This window comes from Mauremys mutica, chromosome 7 (genome assembly GCF_020497125.1).
Source record: "Mauremys mutica isolate MM-2020 ecotype Southern chromosome 7, ASM2049712v1, whole genome shotgun sequence".
Taxonomy (NCBI): Eukaryota; Metazoa; Chordata; order Testudines; family Geoemydidae; genus Mauremys; species Mauremys mutica.
Window position 1 is genome coordinate 14,272,141 of NC_059078.1, and position 20,040 is coordinate 14,292,180.

The following is a 20,040-nucleotide window of genomic DNA, read 5'->3' on the forward strand; positions in this document are numbered from 1 at the left end:
TAGGCCAGCTAAGGTTGAGCTTAAAACACCTCTTAATTTAAGGGAGAGATTTTTGTATGTGGACAGGAATTGAGTTAGGAACAAGACTTGAGTCATAACCAGAGCTAACTGTGCTGTGAAGACACACCCTTAGGTTCTTTTGAAACATTTACATTGTAGATTATCCCAATTTCAGCCATTGGCACAGCTGCAATGGTGCAACTCCACGGCATAGGGAAGGAGAGAGGATTTGCACCAGTGGAGCATACTCTGGGGAAATGAATGAAATTGAAGTTAAATTCCCATTAGTCATGACCAACACCTTATTAAAGTACAATAGCAGTTTCTCCTCTTCTCTTTTTTAAAAAAAGTGAATTCAATTCTAAAAGCTAAGTTACAGCAGCATAAAGCTGCATCTTTAAAAAGGAGACAAGGAAATAAAATAGTTAAGATTCTCATAGAAACACCAATTCATATATATTATGCCTTCTTTCACTTGTTATTAGAACTTACAGACAGAGCATATGCAACACAGGCAAATAAAGGTTTCTGTGTGAACCTTATGCTTTGCATCTCCTGACTTTTAAATATGTAACCTTAATGTTGCATTAAATCAAATTAATTTTCTGAATTTAAATTTCAAAATATGTAACCAAAAATTATATACTAGCTCTTCTGAAAATGAAATATTTGTATTGAACTTATGCCAAGAACAATGAAGTAGCATTAGAAGTATATAGAGTTTGTCCAAAACAAATAGGTTAAATATAAATACTGTAGTTCTCTGGTAGACATAACTTACTTCGGTGCCTAATAACCTGTCCAGTATGCAGAAATACTTTGTATATAATTTCAGACGTGGGTATCATATTGAGAATATATGAAGAGAGATGTAATTACAACATGAATGTGCTAAAAATGGGCTATATTTCCGCTTCTTAGGGTTAAGTACCAGCTTCTCAGGTGGGAGAATTGAGATGCAAGGAATTTTAGGAGCACTACACACCTGATTTCTTTTGATTCCTGCAGAGGTTTGGTCTTCAGAAAGGCTGGATTTGCATTTTCTGTTGATGAGTTACTTTCTGCAGGTAATGAACTCTGGCCATAAAGCACCTTTTTTCACTGCAAAAGTGTGGGGCAACCTGATTAACATATGCAGGGAGGGAGGGAGGGACTTGCAATCAGCTATGCCCTGCCTTCTTTCTGATTCTTTTCAATAACGAGGGTGAAACAGGATTATATTTAAACAAAAAGGCATTAAGCAAATATCAGTTTGGGATATTCAGGATTCTTCAGAATGTGTTATTCAGAAAGGGACATATTATTTGTATTGGATTAACACTTAGGGGCCTCTGATCTTAAAACATGATGCTGTCAATTTATTAAAAAAGACCAAGTAACTTCTATTTCTTGTATTATATTGTCAGCCTGTTCATGAACCTCATTTATAAAATTTCCTTTACAGTATTTAGTAGAAGACAGTAAAATGCATCCAGCCTATGAGATTGTCGTCTATGGTCTAGGATCACCACTCCTAACATGAGAGGAAAAAACTATGTATTTAAATACAAGAAGTTGCCTCCTTGTGGATAACTACAGGAATACAGTGTCACCCGTGGATTACCTCTCACCCACATATCAAATGCCTGGAAGGAGATTAGACCACTTGCAGATGCTCCTCATGCTCTTCCACTGGTGCAAGTTCTCAGTGCTCCCACAGATCAATAAAGCCACAAAAAGAAGCCACCTCTGCCCTTCAGCTGAATTTACCCAGCCACAGAGAAAAGACAGGAAATGACGGCACTCTAAAATTTTTCACTACAAATCAGCTACCACAACCCTCTTCTCTCCTACAGCCAACCCAAAGCCACGGCAGCAGCACCAAGACAGGAGCAGAAGCAGTAATAGCAGCACTGATGGCCAATAGTTTTCAAGTCAAAGCTAAGCCCAGGGCATGTCAAGAAGAAACCCTTCTATTTGCCCACAAAGAACAACATATCCACTTGCTGACCCTATCCCCAGCTCTCAGTATTCTACAAACCTCACTAATCAGCATAAGATTAGTGAGGTTCAATTATGTACATGATAAAGAAGTCTAGTTTAGAAAAAACAAACCAGGTACACTTACAGAAGCGGCTAACGCAGAACATTAACATAAGCAAACTAGTAAATGTTTATGTCATGTGGGACTGTTTCTAAAGCTTTACTAAAATCAAGATACATAACAGGTACTGCTCCCCCCTCATCCAGTAGGCCAGTAATCCTGTCAAAGAAGGAAACTAAGTTGGTTTGACATGATTTTTCTTGACAAATCCATGCTGGCTATTTTGTTTAGGTGCTTACAATTTGTTTCAGTATTGAAGTTAGGCTGACTGGTCTATAATTCACCTGAAGTACTAGAAGTTGGGATGATAATGAAAGAGGAAAGAAACTGATGGATGACCAGAACTAACATGAGGGGGGAAAAAAAAATCTTAGTGAGAGGAACTAGAAATCAAGCCCTTTGATACATAATGAGAATTAAATCTATCACCACAATCTCCTAACACTGACCATCCCAATAGATAGAATGCGTTTGTAAATGTGTCTTGAGAGCCTGGGATTCTTAGCTTAGCTTTTTTTTTTTTTTTATGTTTAAGTGCCACCACAAACATTAACAGATTTCATGTGGACTTAGCCACATAAGATATGTAAATAAAAAGGCACTCTTATGCCTAAATAAGAGTGTCCACATGGGGAGTTATGCCAGTATAATTATAGCAGAATAACTGTAATAGTATAGTTCTGCTGGTGAATTTCCCCATGTAGGCAATCTTTATACCGTCCCAGCAATTTAGCAAGATATACACATACAACATTACTTCCCCTAAAGAAATGACATGGTATTTAAAATACGACTTAATTAATCTAATACAAAATGTGTATCTGCCCACTGTTGTCCATTGCTAAACAACCCACACAGCCTGCAGCAAAAGCAGAAGGCTGACATATAGGGTCCTAGTTTGTGCACTTTTCTTTAAAGACGCACAGATAGAACATATTGATTTTTGAAATGCCATAAAAAAAAAAACACAAAAAATACACCCCACAATTAGCTTCTGACCTTTTGATATTTCTGCCACCATTGATGTATATGTTGGTCCTGCCATGCTGTAGGTTTGGAAGAAGGAAATATGTGGCATCTATTGAGAGACTCCAGCTGTACTGCTGACATAGTCGAAGGCAGCACTCGCTCAGGAAGGATTTGTACTTTAGCCTGCTGGATTCTGATAAAGAAAAAATATATATACATAAAAAATTTAGAAGAGCAACAGTTTAGATTCCAACGCCTATGTAAATATGTGCAGAAGAACAAACCTTAATACAGCACTGTAAAACTTCAAACATGAAGCCATTTCATTAGATTTTTAAAGTTACTTAAGTCTCACTTGTATAAACTGAATTACTGTTGTGACTATATAGCATAGAATGTATGTATTTGAAAGCAAACAGAACACATCTTTGCTAAATTCAAAAGGTGTGGTCCACTGAAATTTGTTCCAGTTAATAAACAAACCACCAGAAGCACTTTTAGGTGCTAAGTGTATCCCACATTTTCAAAACAACATACTGAATAAAGTATCACTGTTTAAGAACAGTTAGATTTCTTAATCTGTATTTTTTTTTCTTTAAATGAATATTCTGTTATCACATATTTTTATGCAGGAATGTGGAAACTACTACCTAAAACTTTCAGCATGGTTACTTTCTTCCTTTCTGAGTTAGCTTCCTTTATCATGAGATACAAAATAAGCGTCATCAACATTTTTAAGGGCATAGGATATGTATCAGAATTGTGATTAGAACTGAAGTCAGGTTGGAAGTAGAGTCAGAGCAGAACAGTCTACCACCTCAGCATTATATTTTTAGATTTTTGTCTCCTCAAGTTATTTTTGGTATTAAAGTAACAGTCAGCTAATACATACCAAACTCTCGGAAAGGAAGTTTAGCTGAAAAGCAGTTTGCATTCTTTAAGCCCTAAATCTTGTGATTAGCTAGAATTCAAAATCGGCAGAAATAGGATACAGACAGTAATAATATTTTAATACTCCACTTATACATCAGGTCACCTACTCCCCAAAAAGGCCAATGTACTTTAAAAAAACCAACAACCTCTCCCCCCCGCCCCCACACCACCTACCAAGAATACTGTTTATTAGGAAAGTATTTTATAAGTTCTGTTCTCTTAACAGTATAATAAATCTGTGACGTTGCAGTCTACATGGTTTTATAAAAATATGCTAATGAGTGAATATAATGTAACTGGAATATGCTTCATGCAAAAGGTCTCTAGTAAGGTATCATTACAAAGCTTATTATCTACGGAGTGTGATCATCCTATCTGTATAAATGTACCACTCTTGTAGCTGAAACTAGAAATATGAAATATAACTCTGAGGGCCTATTGTAATGATGCAAAGTGTGGGCCATTAATGGTGGTTTGGAATCTTGATGACTCCTATTAACCAGGACAATTGTCTGCAGATGGCTGTGCTTTACCTGTAAGTCTTCCTGTATACCTGTGTGCTGGCAAGTGGGCAATGAAGTCTTGCAGTGACATGTGATCATGGCACCTGAACTGGAATCCATCTTTAACCTGGTGTCTTTCCATTGTGAAGGAGGGGGTGAGAACCCAGAGAGGGACAAAGGATTCCCACCTTATGCAAAAGATACATAAAGGGACAGAACAAAGAGAGGAGCCGCCATCATGAAGAATTCCCTAGCTACCACCTGAGCTGGAACAAGAGCTGTACCAAGGGAAAGAATTGTGCCCAGGCCTGGAAAGTGTCCAGTCTGAGGAAAAAACTTACTGAAGCATTTCTGAGGATGAGATTATCGGTATTCAGTTTGATTAGACATAGATTTGCGCATTTTATTTTATTTTGCTTGGTGATTTACTTTGTTCTGTCTGTTACTAATTGGAACCATTTAAATCCTACTTTCTGTATTTAATAAAATCACTCTTTACTTATTACTTAACTCAGAGTATGTATTAATACCCGTGGGAGCAAACAACTGTGCATCTCTATCAGTGTTATAGAGGGTGAATGATTTATGAGTTTACCCTGCATGAGCTTTATACAGGGTAAAATGGATTTATTTAGCTTTAGACCCCATTGGGAGTTGGGCATCTAGGTGTTAAAGACAGGAACATTTCTGTTAGGTGCCTTCAGTGAAGCCTGCAGCTTTGGGGCAAGTAATTCAGAACCTGGGTCTTTGTTGGAGCAGATGGTGTGTCTGGCTCAGCAAGACAGGGCCCTGAGCTGGCAGGGAAAGCAGTGGTAGAAGTAGTCTGGTCACAAGAGGTGGAAGCTCCCAGGTGGTTTTCGTGATTCAACCCATCACAGCATCAAGAATGCTAAAATACTAAAATGAATTTGTCAGCTTAAAAGTGTGATTCCACATGTTTCAATTCAACAAGAAAAGCATGAGACTTAGGTTTCTGCTTCTTTTTTCTGGTATATTTAATGTGTACTTTCCCATTGCATATTTTTAGTAGTAACTGTTGCCTTGACTACAAATGCTGATCATATTCTAAAGTGATATTTTAATATTTACTGAAGATAAATAATAGGACGAAAGTGAGCAATAAAAAAAAAGAATGGCACCCTTTAGTTTTTGATAGTCACTTTATGTGACTTAAAGAATAGAAAGGTTTAAAAAGGTTCAAGAGAAATATACTTAGGTAACCTTTGATTTTTAACTGTGGTTCAAAGGTCACTCTAGGGAAGTTTAATACAGCACACTGGAGTTATTAACTATGTATTTGTTGTACAAGGTGTAAGTGCAGGGAACAGTTTCAAATATGAGAATGCCTCCCCAACTATGCAACAAAACTGAACATGTGTTGGAGACTATATTACAAGATCTGAAGCACTACAATAAATTTAATCTTTAAAAAGTTAAGCAATATCTTGTTTGTAGATAATTTTTAGACTCTATCTTGAGTTAGTTCTAAAAACCTAAAAAACAAATTCCTTAAGGTTTCACATATTCTTGATTCATATTTTGCTGTGGGATAATAAACTTTCTAAATCACGTGTAGAATGTAATTGCCATAGTAAAATATTCTAGCAGCAGAACACAACAGCTGTATCTTTGCCACCTCCAGATAGTCAATTTTCATAACAGATGTGATTGCTACTGTGGTTAACTCTGTACTGCCATCTTGTGTTCAAACAACAACTTTCTTGTTTCAAAATTCAAATGATCAGTGACAGATAAGCAAAAAATTAGAGGGTTAGGAAGAGCAGAGCAGTACTGGCCTTTGTAAATGGCAACAAATTATTTAATCTTTTACTTAAGGTTACTGTAAAGTAACAGAATGATTAGTTAATCAGATTGCTCAATTAGCTGATATTCTAATGCTTCTTTTTAAAAAGAATGTTGCTGTGCTGAGCAATGAATGCAAACATTTACTTTGTTCCTTTGAAGTGGGTGGACAGGAAATCTCATTTCTAAATGTAAATTTAGAAATGAAAATATTATTTGTATTTTGGTACCACCCATAGTCCTCAGTAGGGACAGTGCAGCACTCTGTACAAATATATAGAAAAATACGGTCTCTAACCCAGAGTGGTTACATTTTAAATAAAGACAAGATCCAACAAGGTGTAGAACATAATTGGAGACATAGGTGCTGGAACTAGGGGTGACGCTTGAAGTGGTTTCCACTGTATACAGGGTTCAGTTTGGTTCAATGGCTCTGAGCACCCCCGCTATACCAATTGTTCCTGCACTCCTGATAGGAGAAGGAGAAAGTGGAATACATGGGTGACAGTACCGGGAATATAAAGTTGCATATATTCTCAACTGAGTGCACAATTTAGAAGTGTCTAATTTTTTTTTTTAAATAAGCAGACAAGAGGTCTTAATGAATCACCTACAGGCCACCAATCTAGCCAATATCATTATATAGTTAACCACAGGCATCATAATAGAGAACAGAGAACTTCCTTGCAAATTGATTAGGGAATAGTGTTTAATGCTTAATGGGCAGCATGGAAGAAGGTGAGAAGTGATTATGGGAGAAATGACAAGCTGGTAAAAGAGGCTGACATCATTGGTGGAGTGAAGGAGATGGATCACAAAGCAGTGAGATAGGATAAGAAATTGATTACATTATGGGAAAGCTAAACTGTGAACTGGTAAAGTAAAGGAACAAAAGTTAGTGTTTGATACAGAGGAGAAGGAGGCGCCAATGGAGTAATTTCACACTGAATGCCCAGAAACAACACTCTGATGCAGAGGGGATCAGGGTGGGTTGTGAAATACAGGTCTCCATCACATCTCGAAGAACCAGTTAACAACAAATACCCATTTTTTCTTCAAGTAGATGCAGCTGTGTATTCCACTTAGGTGACACAAGCAGAAGTGCAGTGTCCCCCAGCTGCAGCAGGCGGTGTTCAGAGTCTACCTAAACTCAGACTGCAGGACCTCACTACCAAAGCTTGCATCCACTGTGGAATATGAGGTTATGGGGTAATGGTTTGTGAACGAATGTATCAATGACCACATAGCACCCTTGCATATTTCCAATATGGAAATGTCACTGAGGAACGCTATGGACATTGCTTGAGTCCTCACAGAACAAGCTTGCACCCGCTGAGCAGACGTATGCCATCTTGATGCAGGATGTTATCCATTTGGAGACAGTCTGTGAAGAGACTGCTTGAACCCTCATGTGGTCTGCATATGACACAAATAAATGATGCAAAGCACAAAATGGTTTAGTCCTGTCCAGATAAAAGGCTAAACATTGCCTGACATATAAGGTATGGAGATACTGCTCCTCTGGAGCTGAACGCAATTTAGAACAAAAAACCCCCACAGGTAAATATACTGGCTAGCTCAAATGAAACAGAATGAAGGTTGCCTGTGCAATTTTATTTTTTCTTGTGAGTATGTGATACAGTCTTTAATTACATGATCACATACTACTTTTTCCACAGGACTTCTGCCTAATTCAGTGGACAGGATGGATGTGCTTACTTATTCAGCATTTTAATTTCTCCTTACTGTTCAACAAATAGCCCCAGGCCTTATTTATTGCACACTTATTCCTCCCTGCTCTGAAGACAGAATTAACTTCCTCATTGGCTTTTCTATGGTGCTCATCATTATAGTGTCAAAGTGCTTCATAAACATTAATGAATCTATTTCCTCAATACCTGTGTGAGATGAAGGCATAGCATCATCAACATTTTACAGATGGAGAAACTGAGACACAGAGATTAAGGTCAACAGTATCCACTAATTTTTGGGTGCCCCATTTGAGATGCTGAGGACCTGATTTCCCCCCGCCGCCCCCGAGCATTTACTATTATATGGCACTTCATATGTTCAAAGCATAGCCCCCATTGACATCAGTTGTAGCTAAGAGTCCTCAGCACCTTCTGCAAATCAGACTCCAGAGACTTAGTCAGGAAGGCAATGAGGAACTCACAATTAGTAACCAAGTTTGGTTTAAGTGACTTGAGTAGCATCACACATGAACTCCATCAGAGGCAGGGACAGAAACCAGTTATCCAGAGCAACACTCAGCTGACTTAACCATGACATTCTTTTTCTTCCTGTAATCCCCTACCTCATTCACTACAAACGTTCAAACATTTGCAACAAACCAGGGGTCCTACAGGCAACAGTCTCCTTCACTATACAACCCTGATTCACCCTCAAAGCAGGTCCATTCTCTGCATTGAAAGAGGCAGGGGTCCTGTGGAAAAAATAGTCTATAATTACATTATCACATACTATTTCATAACATATGTGCATAATGGGGATATGTGCAGAGATGGAATTTAGCTGCTAAAAATCTAGGAAATCTCTACTGAACAAGTGAGAACTGTGATTTTTCAAGGGCTTATAACTTGACCAAATCTGGGTGTGTTTTCATGGGGATGGCAAAAAGCACATTCCTGACACAAAGGCCATGCCCTTGGCCAAATTTCAAGTCCCTGTTCCAAAGCAGCGGTGGGTAAATCTTTTAAAAGAAGAAGCTGCCAAAAAAAATTAACACAGCAAATCAGTGTATTTTTCCTTAGCCTGAGTTCAGAAATGGATGAACCATTTTGCGGTTAACATTTTGTAAAGTTCTAGTCTACTGAAAACAGGGTCTTATAACAGGCAGCGTCAGGCAACCTTAAAAATACAGCCTGATCTGTAATGACTAATCAGTTCAGTGACCGTGAGAGGCATGATTTCCCAGCACTACAGTTAAAATGTTGCATTGGGAAGAGTAAAAATTTTCTTCAGAGAGAAAATTTTTTCAGAGTCATATTTTACCAACCAATTACAAAAAGTGCTAGAAGTCACTAGTTTTGCTGAACACAGAGATGCATACATTATCTATTTTCTTACCCATCTGACTGAGTTCTTATTTCAAGCACCTTGAACCTCTGTCTTCCTACTGCTTTCACTTTGACTGTTTCAATTCCAAACTCCTGTTCTTCTCGGTAGGCATATATTTCTGCTGTTGTTCCAAAATGTGCTTCCCTTTCACGTATATTGCTAAAAGAGAGCATAAGATACACATTGTAATCTGTACGGTAGGTAGTGTTCACTCAACTTCCATTAACCCTCCCCGCCTCCATTTTTCACTCATTCATCACTTTCTTAAAAAGTCTCCTTTGGAGCTGAAATTATCCATGCTTCGTCTTAGCCCAAAACTATTTTTGTTTTTAACTTTGAGGAGGAAAATCTCTTCAGCTATCTGAATTATTACAAAGGGGAAGCAATATTTGTTTTCATTTAAAAAATAAAGTCTAATTTTGTTTATTTTGTGCGTTTACCAATTATTCAGAAATTACTTAGCAAAAAACCCCTTCAGACTCAGCACACGGCTGATCTGCAAGGAGAATGATTCTGCCATGACATAATCATAACAAACACAATTCTGTCTTTAAAATTGATAATGAACATACTAACAAATTCTTAAGACTGTATGGTTCTGAAAATAGCATCTCTTGCTCCCAGTATGATCTAGTAACATCTCGGGGGGGGGGGGGGGAAGGAGGGGAGGTGCAAATTCTTAACCAGTCTGGGCAATACATAGGCAGGACTTGATTCTGAAGTGAGGAACCTTGGTTAACACTCCCAAGATTGCTGGAGTTCGAGAAGACCTTCAGATACTGAGGGGCTGCAGTGGCTTCTCCCCACATCAGCTACTGTACAGAAAGCAAACCATATTTCTACTTCTTTCTAATCCCTTGTGGAACATCTCTTTGGCTGGTGCAGGTGGGGAGTGAAAGAGGGAAGGAAGGAGGAGCTATTGCAACTTGACTGTTTTAACTAGGACTCATGGAGACCCCTCAGCTCTTATATGGCGGTGAGGCACATGGCAAGAACAGCATCTTTCCAGGGTACACTGCCTATGACAGGGGAAGGGGGAAACAAGGGAGAAAACAACAAGGGACAGCTAAGAACCAAAGCAATGAGAAAAGCCTGACATCTTGGCTGGCAGGCAGGCGCGCACGCACGCACACACACTAGCTCCAATATCTCCTCATTTGCCTTAGCTCTATTTGAATCATATGTCTAAGTATGTTACATACAAGTTATGCGGTCTGTGGTTTTAATTTGCGGAAAAGAGAATCAGAAATACATTCTTTCGATTACACATGCAAAACACACTTTTAAATAAATAAAGTTCTAGAAAATAAGAAGCTAACCTCTGGTTTGTGTCCTTATATTCCAGATCCTGAGACTTTTCATTTTAAGCAAAGAGGGGCACTGCATTCAAACATTTAATTAAACCAATAAAATATTCACATAAAAAAACCCCAAAATGTATTATCCTCCATATTTCAAAAGGGATTATGTTTGTGATGATGTCATGAAACAAACCAATTAAATCTTTACATAATTAGGCAAACTTGGTTTTCTAACACACAACTCTATAAGCCATTAAAGCATGTAATATATTGCAGAAGTGTTTCAGCCATCTGTTTTTAATATTCTGCCCAAAGAAATCAGTGATAAAACATAAGCTTCATAGCACCAGTAACTATTGAGTATTTTACCTGTATGCAAGAACAGCAAAGGTTCTGTCTTTCTGAATTAAATTCCGCACCATGCTAACCTCTTGAGGGCGAAAAAGCTGAAGAGGCAAGGTTTGTCCAGGAATCAACATCACTACCACATGGGGCAACACTGGAATCACTTGACAGCTGTCGTCATCGTGCACCGTTCTCCCATGAAACTCTTCCATATCAGAACCCAAATACTGTAAAGCAAAAAATATATATCACAGCATATTACTTTTGAAAGCTACAAGAAGTTTTGGTGCTTAATAGGTATAAAGCAAGACCAAACGTCTAGCCTGAGGAGATGACAACATAATAGTATTTGCAAAGTTTCTAAAAATATTGAACAATGAAGGAATAAAGATTATAAAAAACTGGTTCTAATGGATTAATACAGAGGTTCTTTGTGGACTGCATCTTAATATTAATAGGTCACCTTCCCTCACATTCACAATCACGTGTACCCATCTTATATTTGAGATCACATAACATTCCTGTGGCAACTATACCAATTGCTTAAATGGAAAAGTAATATTAGGAAAATATATAATGATTTAACAGCTAGAAATGAGCAAGAGAACCATTGCCAAATGATCAGTCAGTTCCCTGCAGCTCATCAGCAAGCACTCCATAAGGGGCTTCTGGCCTGCAAGCTGCACTTAAGTTACAAAAATGCCCATCATCAGAGGGGTAGCCGTGTTAGTGTGGATCTATAAAAAGCGACAAAGAGTTCTGTGGCACCTTATAGACTAACAGATGTATTGGAGCATAAGCTTTCATGGGTGAATACCCACTTCGTCAGCATGCATTCACCCATGAAAGCTTGTGCTCCAATATGTCTGTTAGTCTATACGATGCCACAGGACTCTTTGTCGCTTTTTAAAAATGCCCATTGATTTAGTAACACTCTAAGACAAGTGGAAGGACAAGAGTGCAGGAATCCTGCAACATTTTAATTCAAAGGAATATTTTACAGGTTGTTCTGCTGGCCTTACAGTAAACATAATTTTGCACATTGCTATCTAGAGATGGTGCCCATTCAAGTTTATGAAACCTTGAGTTTTTACTGTGTTTGATTTTTTTAAAATGCTTGGCCTTTTCAGCATGTAAAAACTTTGAATTATATTTAAATTGAAGATTTTTCAATTAGTTCTGAAACTTTGATATACTTTTGCTGGATGTGTGAAGTCTGTTATTTTCAGACAGAACTGGCACGCCAGAGGCTACAGCCGTGAACACTTAGTGCTTTGTCAAAATGCCACAACCTTACTCTGGAAGACCCAATTATACATGAGAGGGTGGTGGCTTCAAGTAGCCATTCGATTCTATACTGAAAATAAGGGTGACCACTGCGGCCATTCTTAGGATATAATCCCTGATCCATTAAGTATATGATGGAGATCACCAACTAGAACTGCGCTAAATTAAATACCCACCATTCATTTCTTGTAGAAGTTCAAGTTAATTATATGTACCTAGGGTCTCTATTCCATTACTACTATAACTAAAAGGAGGGATTCCTGGGACAATATTTGAAAGAATAGTCTAAGTAACCTGACAACACTAGGAATGCCACCGCATTTATTCAAAAGCTTTAATTAAATCCAAGCCTGTATATTTATAAACAACTGGATCAAAACCTCTTCACAAGAATGCTTAAGATGCTGTGGAAAGCACACAGAAAAACTACATACCACATGTGATGTTGGCAGACTCGTGTCAAAATTAATGTTTGGCTTTTCAGCTTCTTTACTGTCTTGATCTTCAACTTCCATTTCAAGGTCATCCTCTTCCTCACTCTCTGCTAGCAATCAGGAAACAGAATGTCAAGAAGAAACATCATCCAACAAGTGTTAAGCTGCCTCGAAAACGCAAAGCATCAGGAAAAAGAGGATACACAGCATCCCTGGAATATATCCTTCGGTAGGCAAATAGTCTTCATATTTATAAACTGGTGAAAAACAAATGAGTTTTCCCTTTTTTTGGGAAACTATTTTCCTGATGTTGCACAGAATCACATTTTCACAGAAACAGTCAAGTGCTGGTAATATGTTTTCAAGGCACCAAACAGAAAAAGGTGCAGCAATTATTACATGAAACAATATTGTCACCAAAGATGTCCAATTATAATACAAAGTAGTACTTCTTAATTCCAAATTTTTACTCACATTATGTAAGGAAATTAACTGAAGGAACCCAGAAAACTAGGCTATATGGCAAGATGTTTAAATATGTTATTACATTTATAGTACTTTGAAATGTAGACAATTGCATAATAAAAGTTCATAGTAGTATCTACACAAAATGAGTTAAAAGAAATATCAAGTTCTACGCCCATTTGAGCCCCTCAGACAATATTTCAGGCCAAGTTTTTTGTTGTTGTTGTTAACCACTCATCATTGTGTGAAACACCCACACAAATCAGTAAATGAAACTAAGTTACTATGAAGGAAAGCTATTAACTTGATTCTTTAGAAATTGCTGTCAAATACAAAAGTAAATAATATGTAAAACTGGAGGAAAGTAGTAATCTCTTGCATTACAGTAATTAAACACGTTACTTCTAAAAATATTTTCAGACAAAAGTGTGATTTTTAAATTTGCAATGTCCTTTTTAGTCCTTTACTTCCATAATCTATATGTAGTAAATACATCTCCTATATAAGAGAAGTATTTAGTGATTCGGTGCTCGCAATAGTTACTTCAGTTACATATAAAATGTGTTTAAAAATTTTAATATTTTTCTACTGTATTAAATGTAAGAGACTACAGTGGAGAAAATCAAAGTAATACACATCTCTATAAACTGCTAACTAGTGATCATTCTAGGCATGACCACTGACTACATAATGGCTACTGTTAGTTTATTCAGGGGTAGGCAACCTGTGGCACGCGTGCCAAAGGTGGCACGGAAGCTGATTTTCATTGGCACTCACACTGCCCGGGTCCTGGCCATCGGTCTGGGTGGCTCTGCATTTTAATTTAATTTTAAATGAAGCTTCTTAAACATTTTAAAAGCCTTATTTACTTTATATACAACAAAGTTTAGTTATATATTATAGACTTATAGAAAGAGACCTTCTAAAAACATTACTGGCATGCGAAACCTTACATTAGAGTGAATAAATGAAGACTCCGCACGCCACTTCTGAAAGGTTGCCGACCCCTGGTTTATATCCATATAGTGCAATGAGCTAATTAAACAACACTTCTCCTTTAGTTGCACGACACTCATACTTTTCCTTCAGAAGAGGAATGAAAATGACCTTCACATGATATATTCATGCCTAGTTTTCATGTAAGCTGTCTAAAATAGATTTGCAGGATTCTAGCAATAAATGCTGAGTAGTGAATCTATTGTAATGGTGTTGAAATACATCACTCAGATCTTGAACTACAACAGAGAACGGACCTAATATAAGGGTTGCGACAGATTTCTTGCTCAGCTTTTGTCTTTATAATTCATATGTTCTTTAAAATAAACAAAGAAAACAAACCAAATACAAACCACAAATACTGACAAAGATCAGCAACTGCATCTTATTTCGAAATCACAATAAGAGAGGTCAGGCTTATAAAAGTAAGATGTCTCAGGATGAACAATTCTAACCTCAGCAATGGAAGTGCAGGCTACATAAACCTTCCCTTACCAAGACCCTATTGTTTTCAAAAGTAGAGGTAAAGGGGCACAATGAGAAAGAAACCAACAGCCTTTCTGGGACTCTGATGATGATGCATGACAACCTGCATGTCTTTTAAGATATGATGTGTCTGTAAATGATCTTAAAATAAGGTAAATATTGAATAGATTGCAAAAGCAGTGAACATGGCATTTCTTAAATTCTCCTCTTCACCCATCACAAGTGAATGCCACAGATGCAAGCTTTACCAAGTACTTGGCTGACAGTTTTCTATATGTTCCAGTGGACAATTACTACTCCTGGGGGAAATCTGTGCTACTGCATGTGCGCATAATTAATGAGCCATGCATACTTTTAATTTTTTACACAGAAAAAAGCTTCTGCCAAAATGTTGCTGCAGTTCTGCCTGTTGCTTACCACAGGGCACTGTGGCTGGCGCAAGAACAGCAGCAGCTCCCAGCAGAAAATAATTTCCGCAGTTCCACCTTTTGCCCACCAGAAGGCACTGTGGCGATAGTCCACAGCAGCAGCTCCCGGCCAGCTAGCGAATAGAAAGAGCCTGCCTTCTTCACAGCACCAGTCAGGCCAGGTCAGGAGACAGGGGCTATGGAGAGACTGACAACATGGGGTGCTGGGCGGGACAGGGGCTCATAATGGCTAGTGGGGGAAGACAGACTACGCAGCATGGGCTGAATGGGAGTGGAGGAACAGGGCCACATGGGGGAGGGAGGTCCAGGGCCACATGGTGACAGGGGCGGGGGTGCAGAGCTACATAGGGACAGAGGGTGGCTGAGTGGGGAAGAAGTAGATTGCATGGGGGACAGTGGCAAATGTGCGTGACTGAATGGGAGAGGCTAGGGGTCAGCCAGAGTCTGCATGGGGGAAGCTCCCTACAATCTCTCCCCTCCACCCCCAAAAACCTGTTCCATACTTTTCCCACCCATACCCAACAACCCTCCAAGTTCACACCCAGGCTCCTTTCCAGCAATTTACTTCCCTCTCCCTCAGCTCCTCCGTTACCCCTGACCTCCCCAAGCCTTTGCACTGCTTCTGAATGGTGCATAAAATACATTTCTGTATTGTAGTTTAAATGAATTATTACTCAGAGTTCTGTCTTAATATGCCTAATAAGGAATCTATTTGTTAAAAAATATTTCCTGAATCTTTTTTGTTTTCTGTATTGTTACAGACACACTTACTGACAAGTATTTTGAAATAAATGACCAAAAATAATTGAAACTAGTGTGATTATATTGTGTTATTTTTGATAAATAAAATATGCATAATTTTAAAATATTGTGTGCAGAATTTTTATTTTGTTGGTGCAGAATTCCACCAGAAGTAAATTACATTTGAAAATGTTGTGCTAATATATTTTACATAACTTTCCACATAGGAGGAAATGAACTGATTTGTCTGTGTTATGAACCTTGCACATATCACATTTCTCCCTCTGATATGAATATTTTAACAAGCTGGCTCAATTTTCGGTGCAGAATGCATATTAATAGGAATTGACCGGGTCTGACAACCCCCTAATCTCATTTCCTATATTGTCTTAACTATATTTTGGAGCTCTAAACACTTGGACGTCTTCCCAGTTATTTTTGAAACACATTTAATTTCTACTTAGAGTTGTCTCCCACTTTCTCCAGGGAGAAGTCCTGCGTATATTATAAAATCAATTGTATTCAAGTCAGTATTAGGCCCTCCTTTTTTAAAACTTCATACCCAAAAGATTTTTGCTAGTTGATTCCTTCCATGTAAAAATGATATTCTGGTTTAAATGAACTCTCATTCAGTTATATCACTGGGTAATGGGTTTCTGTTGTGTCCTGCAAAGTTTTGCACAGCATTGCCAAAATATATATTAACTGTGGTGTGCTGGCCGAATGAGCCTGGAAGCCTCTGAGGAATGATGACTCATTTTACTGCAGTAGCACAATGTGAACACTGAAAGAGCATCAGTGTCTTTACTTTCTACAAAATTTTATCAGAAAAAAAATGAGAGGGAAGACAGAAAGAGTACATCTTGCCTTCTCTTACCTAAAAGAAACTATTTGATTTTTCAGTTGAAAGTAAAATGTGACCTTTAGTATATTAAAACTATGCCAAAGTCAGGGCAAGTACCCAAGATAATATTCAAACCACATGACAGACCTTACATTTACTTTGTAGAAGGCAGATCACTAATCTAGCTACTCAAACGTATCTCATCAATCAAATATTAACGAATTTACTCTCAATGCCTTTGTGAGGTAAGAAAGTACCTAATTTTATAGCTGGGAAAAGGAGGTGCAGGGAAAAGATTACGGCAGGCACTTTCAAAGGCGTCTAAGGGAGTTAGGCACCCCACTCACTGAATTTCAATGTCAATTAAGCACCTAATTCTCTGGGCTTATCCACAACAGGAAATTTACTATTATAACTATATCAGTCTGGCTCCCCATGTGGACACACTTGGTCTGGAATAGGAATGCCTTTTTCTAGATTAATTCAGAACACTTCCAAACCAACATAAACTAACATGGAGAAGGCACTCATTCCAAAAGAAGCGTGTCCACATGGGGAGTTATAGCAGTATAATTATAGTGGTTCCCTTATGTTGGCAAATTTCCCCATGCAGACAAGCACTTAGTCTGCTTTAAAATTCTTATCTTGAGTGGTTCAAGGTCACACAGAAAGTCTGTGGCAGGAGGAGGAATTGATTCTAGATCTCTTGAGTTAAGTGCTTTAACCACGGTCCATCCCAGCTTCCCTGCTTATTAGTGCGATTTACAGTGATCAAACTGAAAGTTTCTTCTTGGACTTCAAACTAAGATAGTAACTCTTGAGCTATAGATAAAGGTACCTGCAGTTCTCCTTGAATCAGTGCTCAGCATTCCCATAAATCATAGCTTTACATAAATCATATATTGAATATCCAATTCTCCGTTTACATGGGCATGGACTTGATCTAAAAGATAAAGTTTCCATTCCTAACTTCTAACACACATTCAATATTTAATTATTTTGCCCTTCTATGCTGGCTCCTGGCTGATGTTTAACTTCTGTACATTCCCTGCTGTAAGTAAGCAGCAAGCCAATACTAGATAATGACATGACATATGAAGGCTCAAAGACTGCAGCTTCATTTGCAAAGCACTGTTTCCTCTGCACATCTTACCCTCTGCTTAAATACTGATTGCAACTACATGAGCAGCAATAAAAAAAATAATCAGAGAACGCCTCCCATTTCTGTCTAAGCTTCCTCAATACACACAAACAAAAGTAAAAGTGAAAACAATAGTAGATGCTGCTGCTGCTCCTTCTTCTGAACAAGAGCAGCCCTCTGCCAGGGCTATTCTCCTGGAAGCAGATTCAGAGCACCCCTGAAACCAGGAGGGATGGCTGTACATAAGCAGTCATAAACACCACATCCTAACACAGCCTGTCTTCCTTCCCTTCCTCCAACCTCATCGTCTGCCAAAGGACCTGTTCTCTCCTACTTTCCCCTAATCTGATGATGCCTAGTCCCCCACTGAAAAACACCTCTTTTAATATCATGTTCCTCTATTATTAGTATTCTACACTGAGCCCGCTATACTGCAATCCCTCCTCCCCTGCCAAAGTCCTCAGGTTGCCTTCCTAGTTCTCCCTCCTCTGCTCACGAGTCCAAGACCTTTCCCTAGACGTCTCACTTGCTTCCCCACCATACCAGTGCTGCAGTATTCCACCACCCAGCCCCACTCCCTATTCCCCAATGATGCCCCAGGCTTCTGGATCCTGGTGACATTTTCAGAGCCCCCCCCCCCCCAAATGACACCCCCCCTTTGTTCTTCCCCTCCCTGCACCATAGTCTCCTGCCCCACTGCTTCTCACTGCAGTTCCATACCCCACCATGCCAGATTTCTGCCCCCCCACCACATCCCTCTTACCCCTGTGCCACAGGCTCCTGACATCCCACACAGTCCCCTGATACCCCTGCATCACAGGCCCCTGCCCCCCCATTGCAGCCCCCTGCTCCCTTGTGCCACAGGCTCCTACCCCCCACCGCATCCCTCTGCCCCCCACCCCACAGGGCCCTGCCCCCCACCGCAGCCCCTGACCCCCATCCCACAGGGCCCTGCCCCCACTGCAGCCCCTGCCCCCCATCCCAGAGCCCTGCCCCCCCACTGCATCCCTCTGCACCCCCATCCCACAGGGCCCTGCCCCCCACTGCAGCCCCTTGCCCCCCATCCCAGAGCCCTGCCCCCCACTGCATCCCTTTGCCCCCCATCCCACAGGGCCCTGCCCCCCACTGCAGCCCCTTGCCCCCCCATCCCAGAGCCCTGCCCCCCACTGCATCCCTTTGCCCCCCATCCCACAGGGCCCGGCCCCCCCCTGCAGCCCCTTGCCCCCCGTCCCAGAGCCCTGCCTCCCCACCGCAGCCCCTTGCCCCCACCGCAGCCCCTTGCTCCCCATCCCACAGGGCCCTGCCCCCCACCGCAGCCCCTTGCCCCCGCGCCCAGCCCGTCCCTCGCTCTCCCCCCGCGCAGGGAGCCGGGCCGGGGCGGCGGCAGCAGCCACTACCGGGTAGGAGCTGCAGGTGGTTCCCCATGTTGTTCTCGGGCTCTCCGCCTCCCTCCTCGGCAGCCATCGCTGTTTACCCGGAGAGGAGCCTGGGAAGCCGCCGCCGCCGGGCGGGAGGAGGAGCCGCCGGGGGATCGCGCGGACCCGCAGCCATGACGAGCCGCGGCACAGCGACCCCTGGCGCCCAGCGGGGCGGGAGCGGACGGGAGAGCGGCGGGCCGGGCGCCCCTCACCGTGTCACGTCCCGCGAGGGACCTGCCTCGCGCTGCCGGCAGCGGCGGGGTTAACGTGGGGCGGGTGCGAGGCCGGCGCGTGGGTCCCGCTTACCGACCGCCGGGGCGGGGGGTTAATGGCTGATCTCTCCCCCCCCAGGGCCGCAGCAGGTTCCCTGGGACCCCTTCGTCTCCCCGCCCCAGCCCGGGCTTGGGAAGAGGGACGGACGGAGGCAGCCGCAGGCAGCCCGCAGCGAGCACAAGCCGCGGCAGCGGGCGCCGCTGCGTTTGGCATCAACTGGTTCCTGTACTTTCCACTGTGGAGAGATTTGCTTCAACCCCAGCCCGCCCTTGGCGTCAGTCTCCTTATCGTGGCGTCAGTCCCTCTGCCCCCTTCTGCCTTCCCTGGCCCCCTTACTTCCCTCCCGCCCTTCAGTGTCCCTCTGCCTTGCTTTGGCTTTCCACTTAGCCAGTCCACTCCTTGCAAAAGCACCCGCCACCACCAGCCCCTGGGGCCAAGAAAAAATGCAGCTCTCATAAGACTTGGGCAACCCTTCACTGTACGTGATATCCCTCTCTCCCACCCTTCCTCGC

The 20,040-nt window shown here is 40.9% G+C and overlaps 1 protein-coding gene across 5 annotated transcripts in view; it reads right to left on the reverse strand.

The window, feature by feature from the left end:
- CRBN (cereblon) overlaps positions 1-19,783 on the reverse strand; it is a 39,933-nt gene extending 20,150 nt beyond the window's left edge. The window contains exons 1-6 of one of the 5 annotated variants that reach the window (XM_045024827.1): positions 19,235-19,394; positions 12,940-12,993; positions 12,737-12,846; positions 11,040-11,242; positions 9,379-9,528; positions 3,083-3,245 (exon numbers count right to left, since the gene is read on the reverse strand). In XM_045024827.1, the coding sequence (XP_044880762.1) occupies positions 3,083-3,245; positions 9,379-9,528; positions 11,040-11,242; positions 12,737-12,846; positions 12,940-12,993; positions 19,235-19,301 (747 nt within the window). In that variant the 5' untranslated portion in view covers positions 19,302-19,394. Of the gene's footprint in view, positions 1-3,082; positions 3,246-9,378; positions 9,529-11,039; positions 11,243-12,736; positions 12,847-12,939; positions 12,994-17,534; positions 17,857-19,234; positions 19,395-19,467 lie in introns of those variants that run through there. The other 4 variants (XM_045024831.1, XM_045024829.1, XM_045024828.1 and 1 more) reach the window with 4 other exon arrangements.
- Positions 19,784-20,040: the final 257 nt, after the last annotated feature.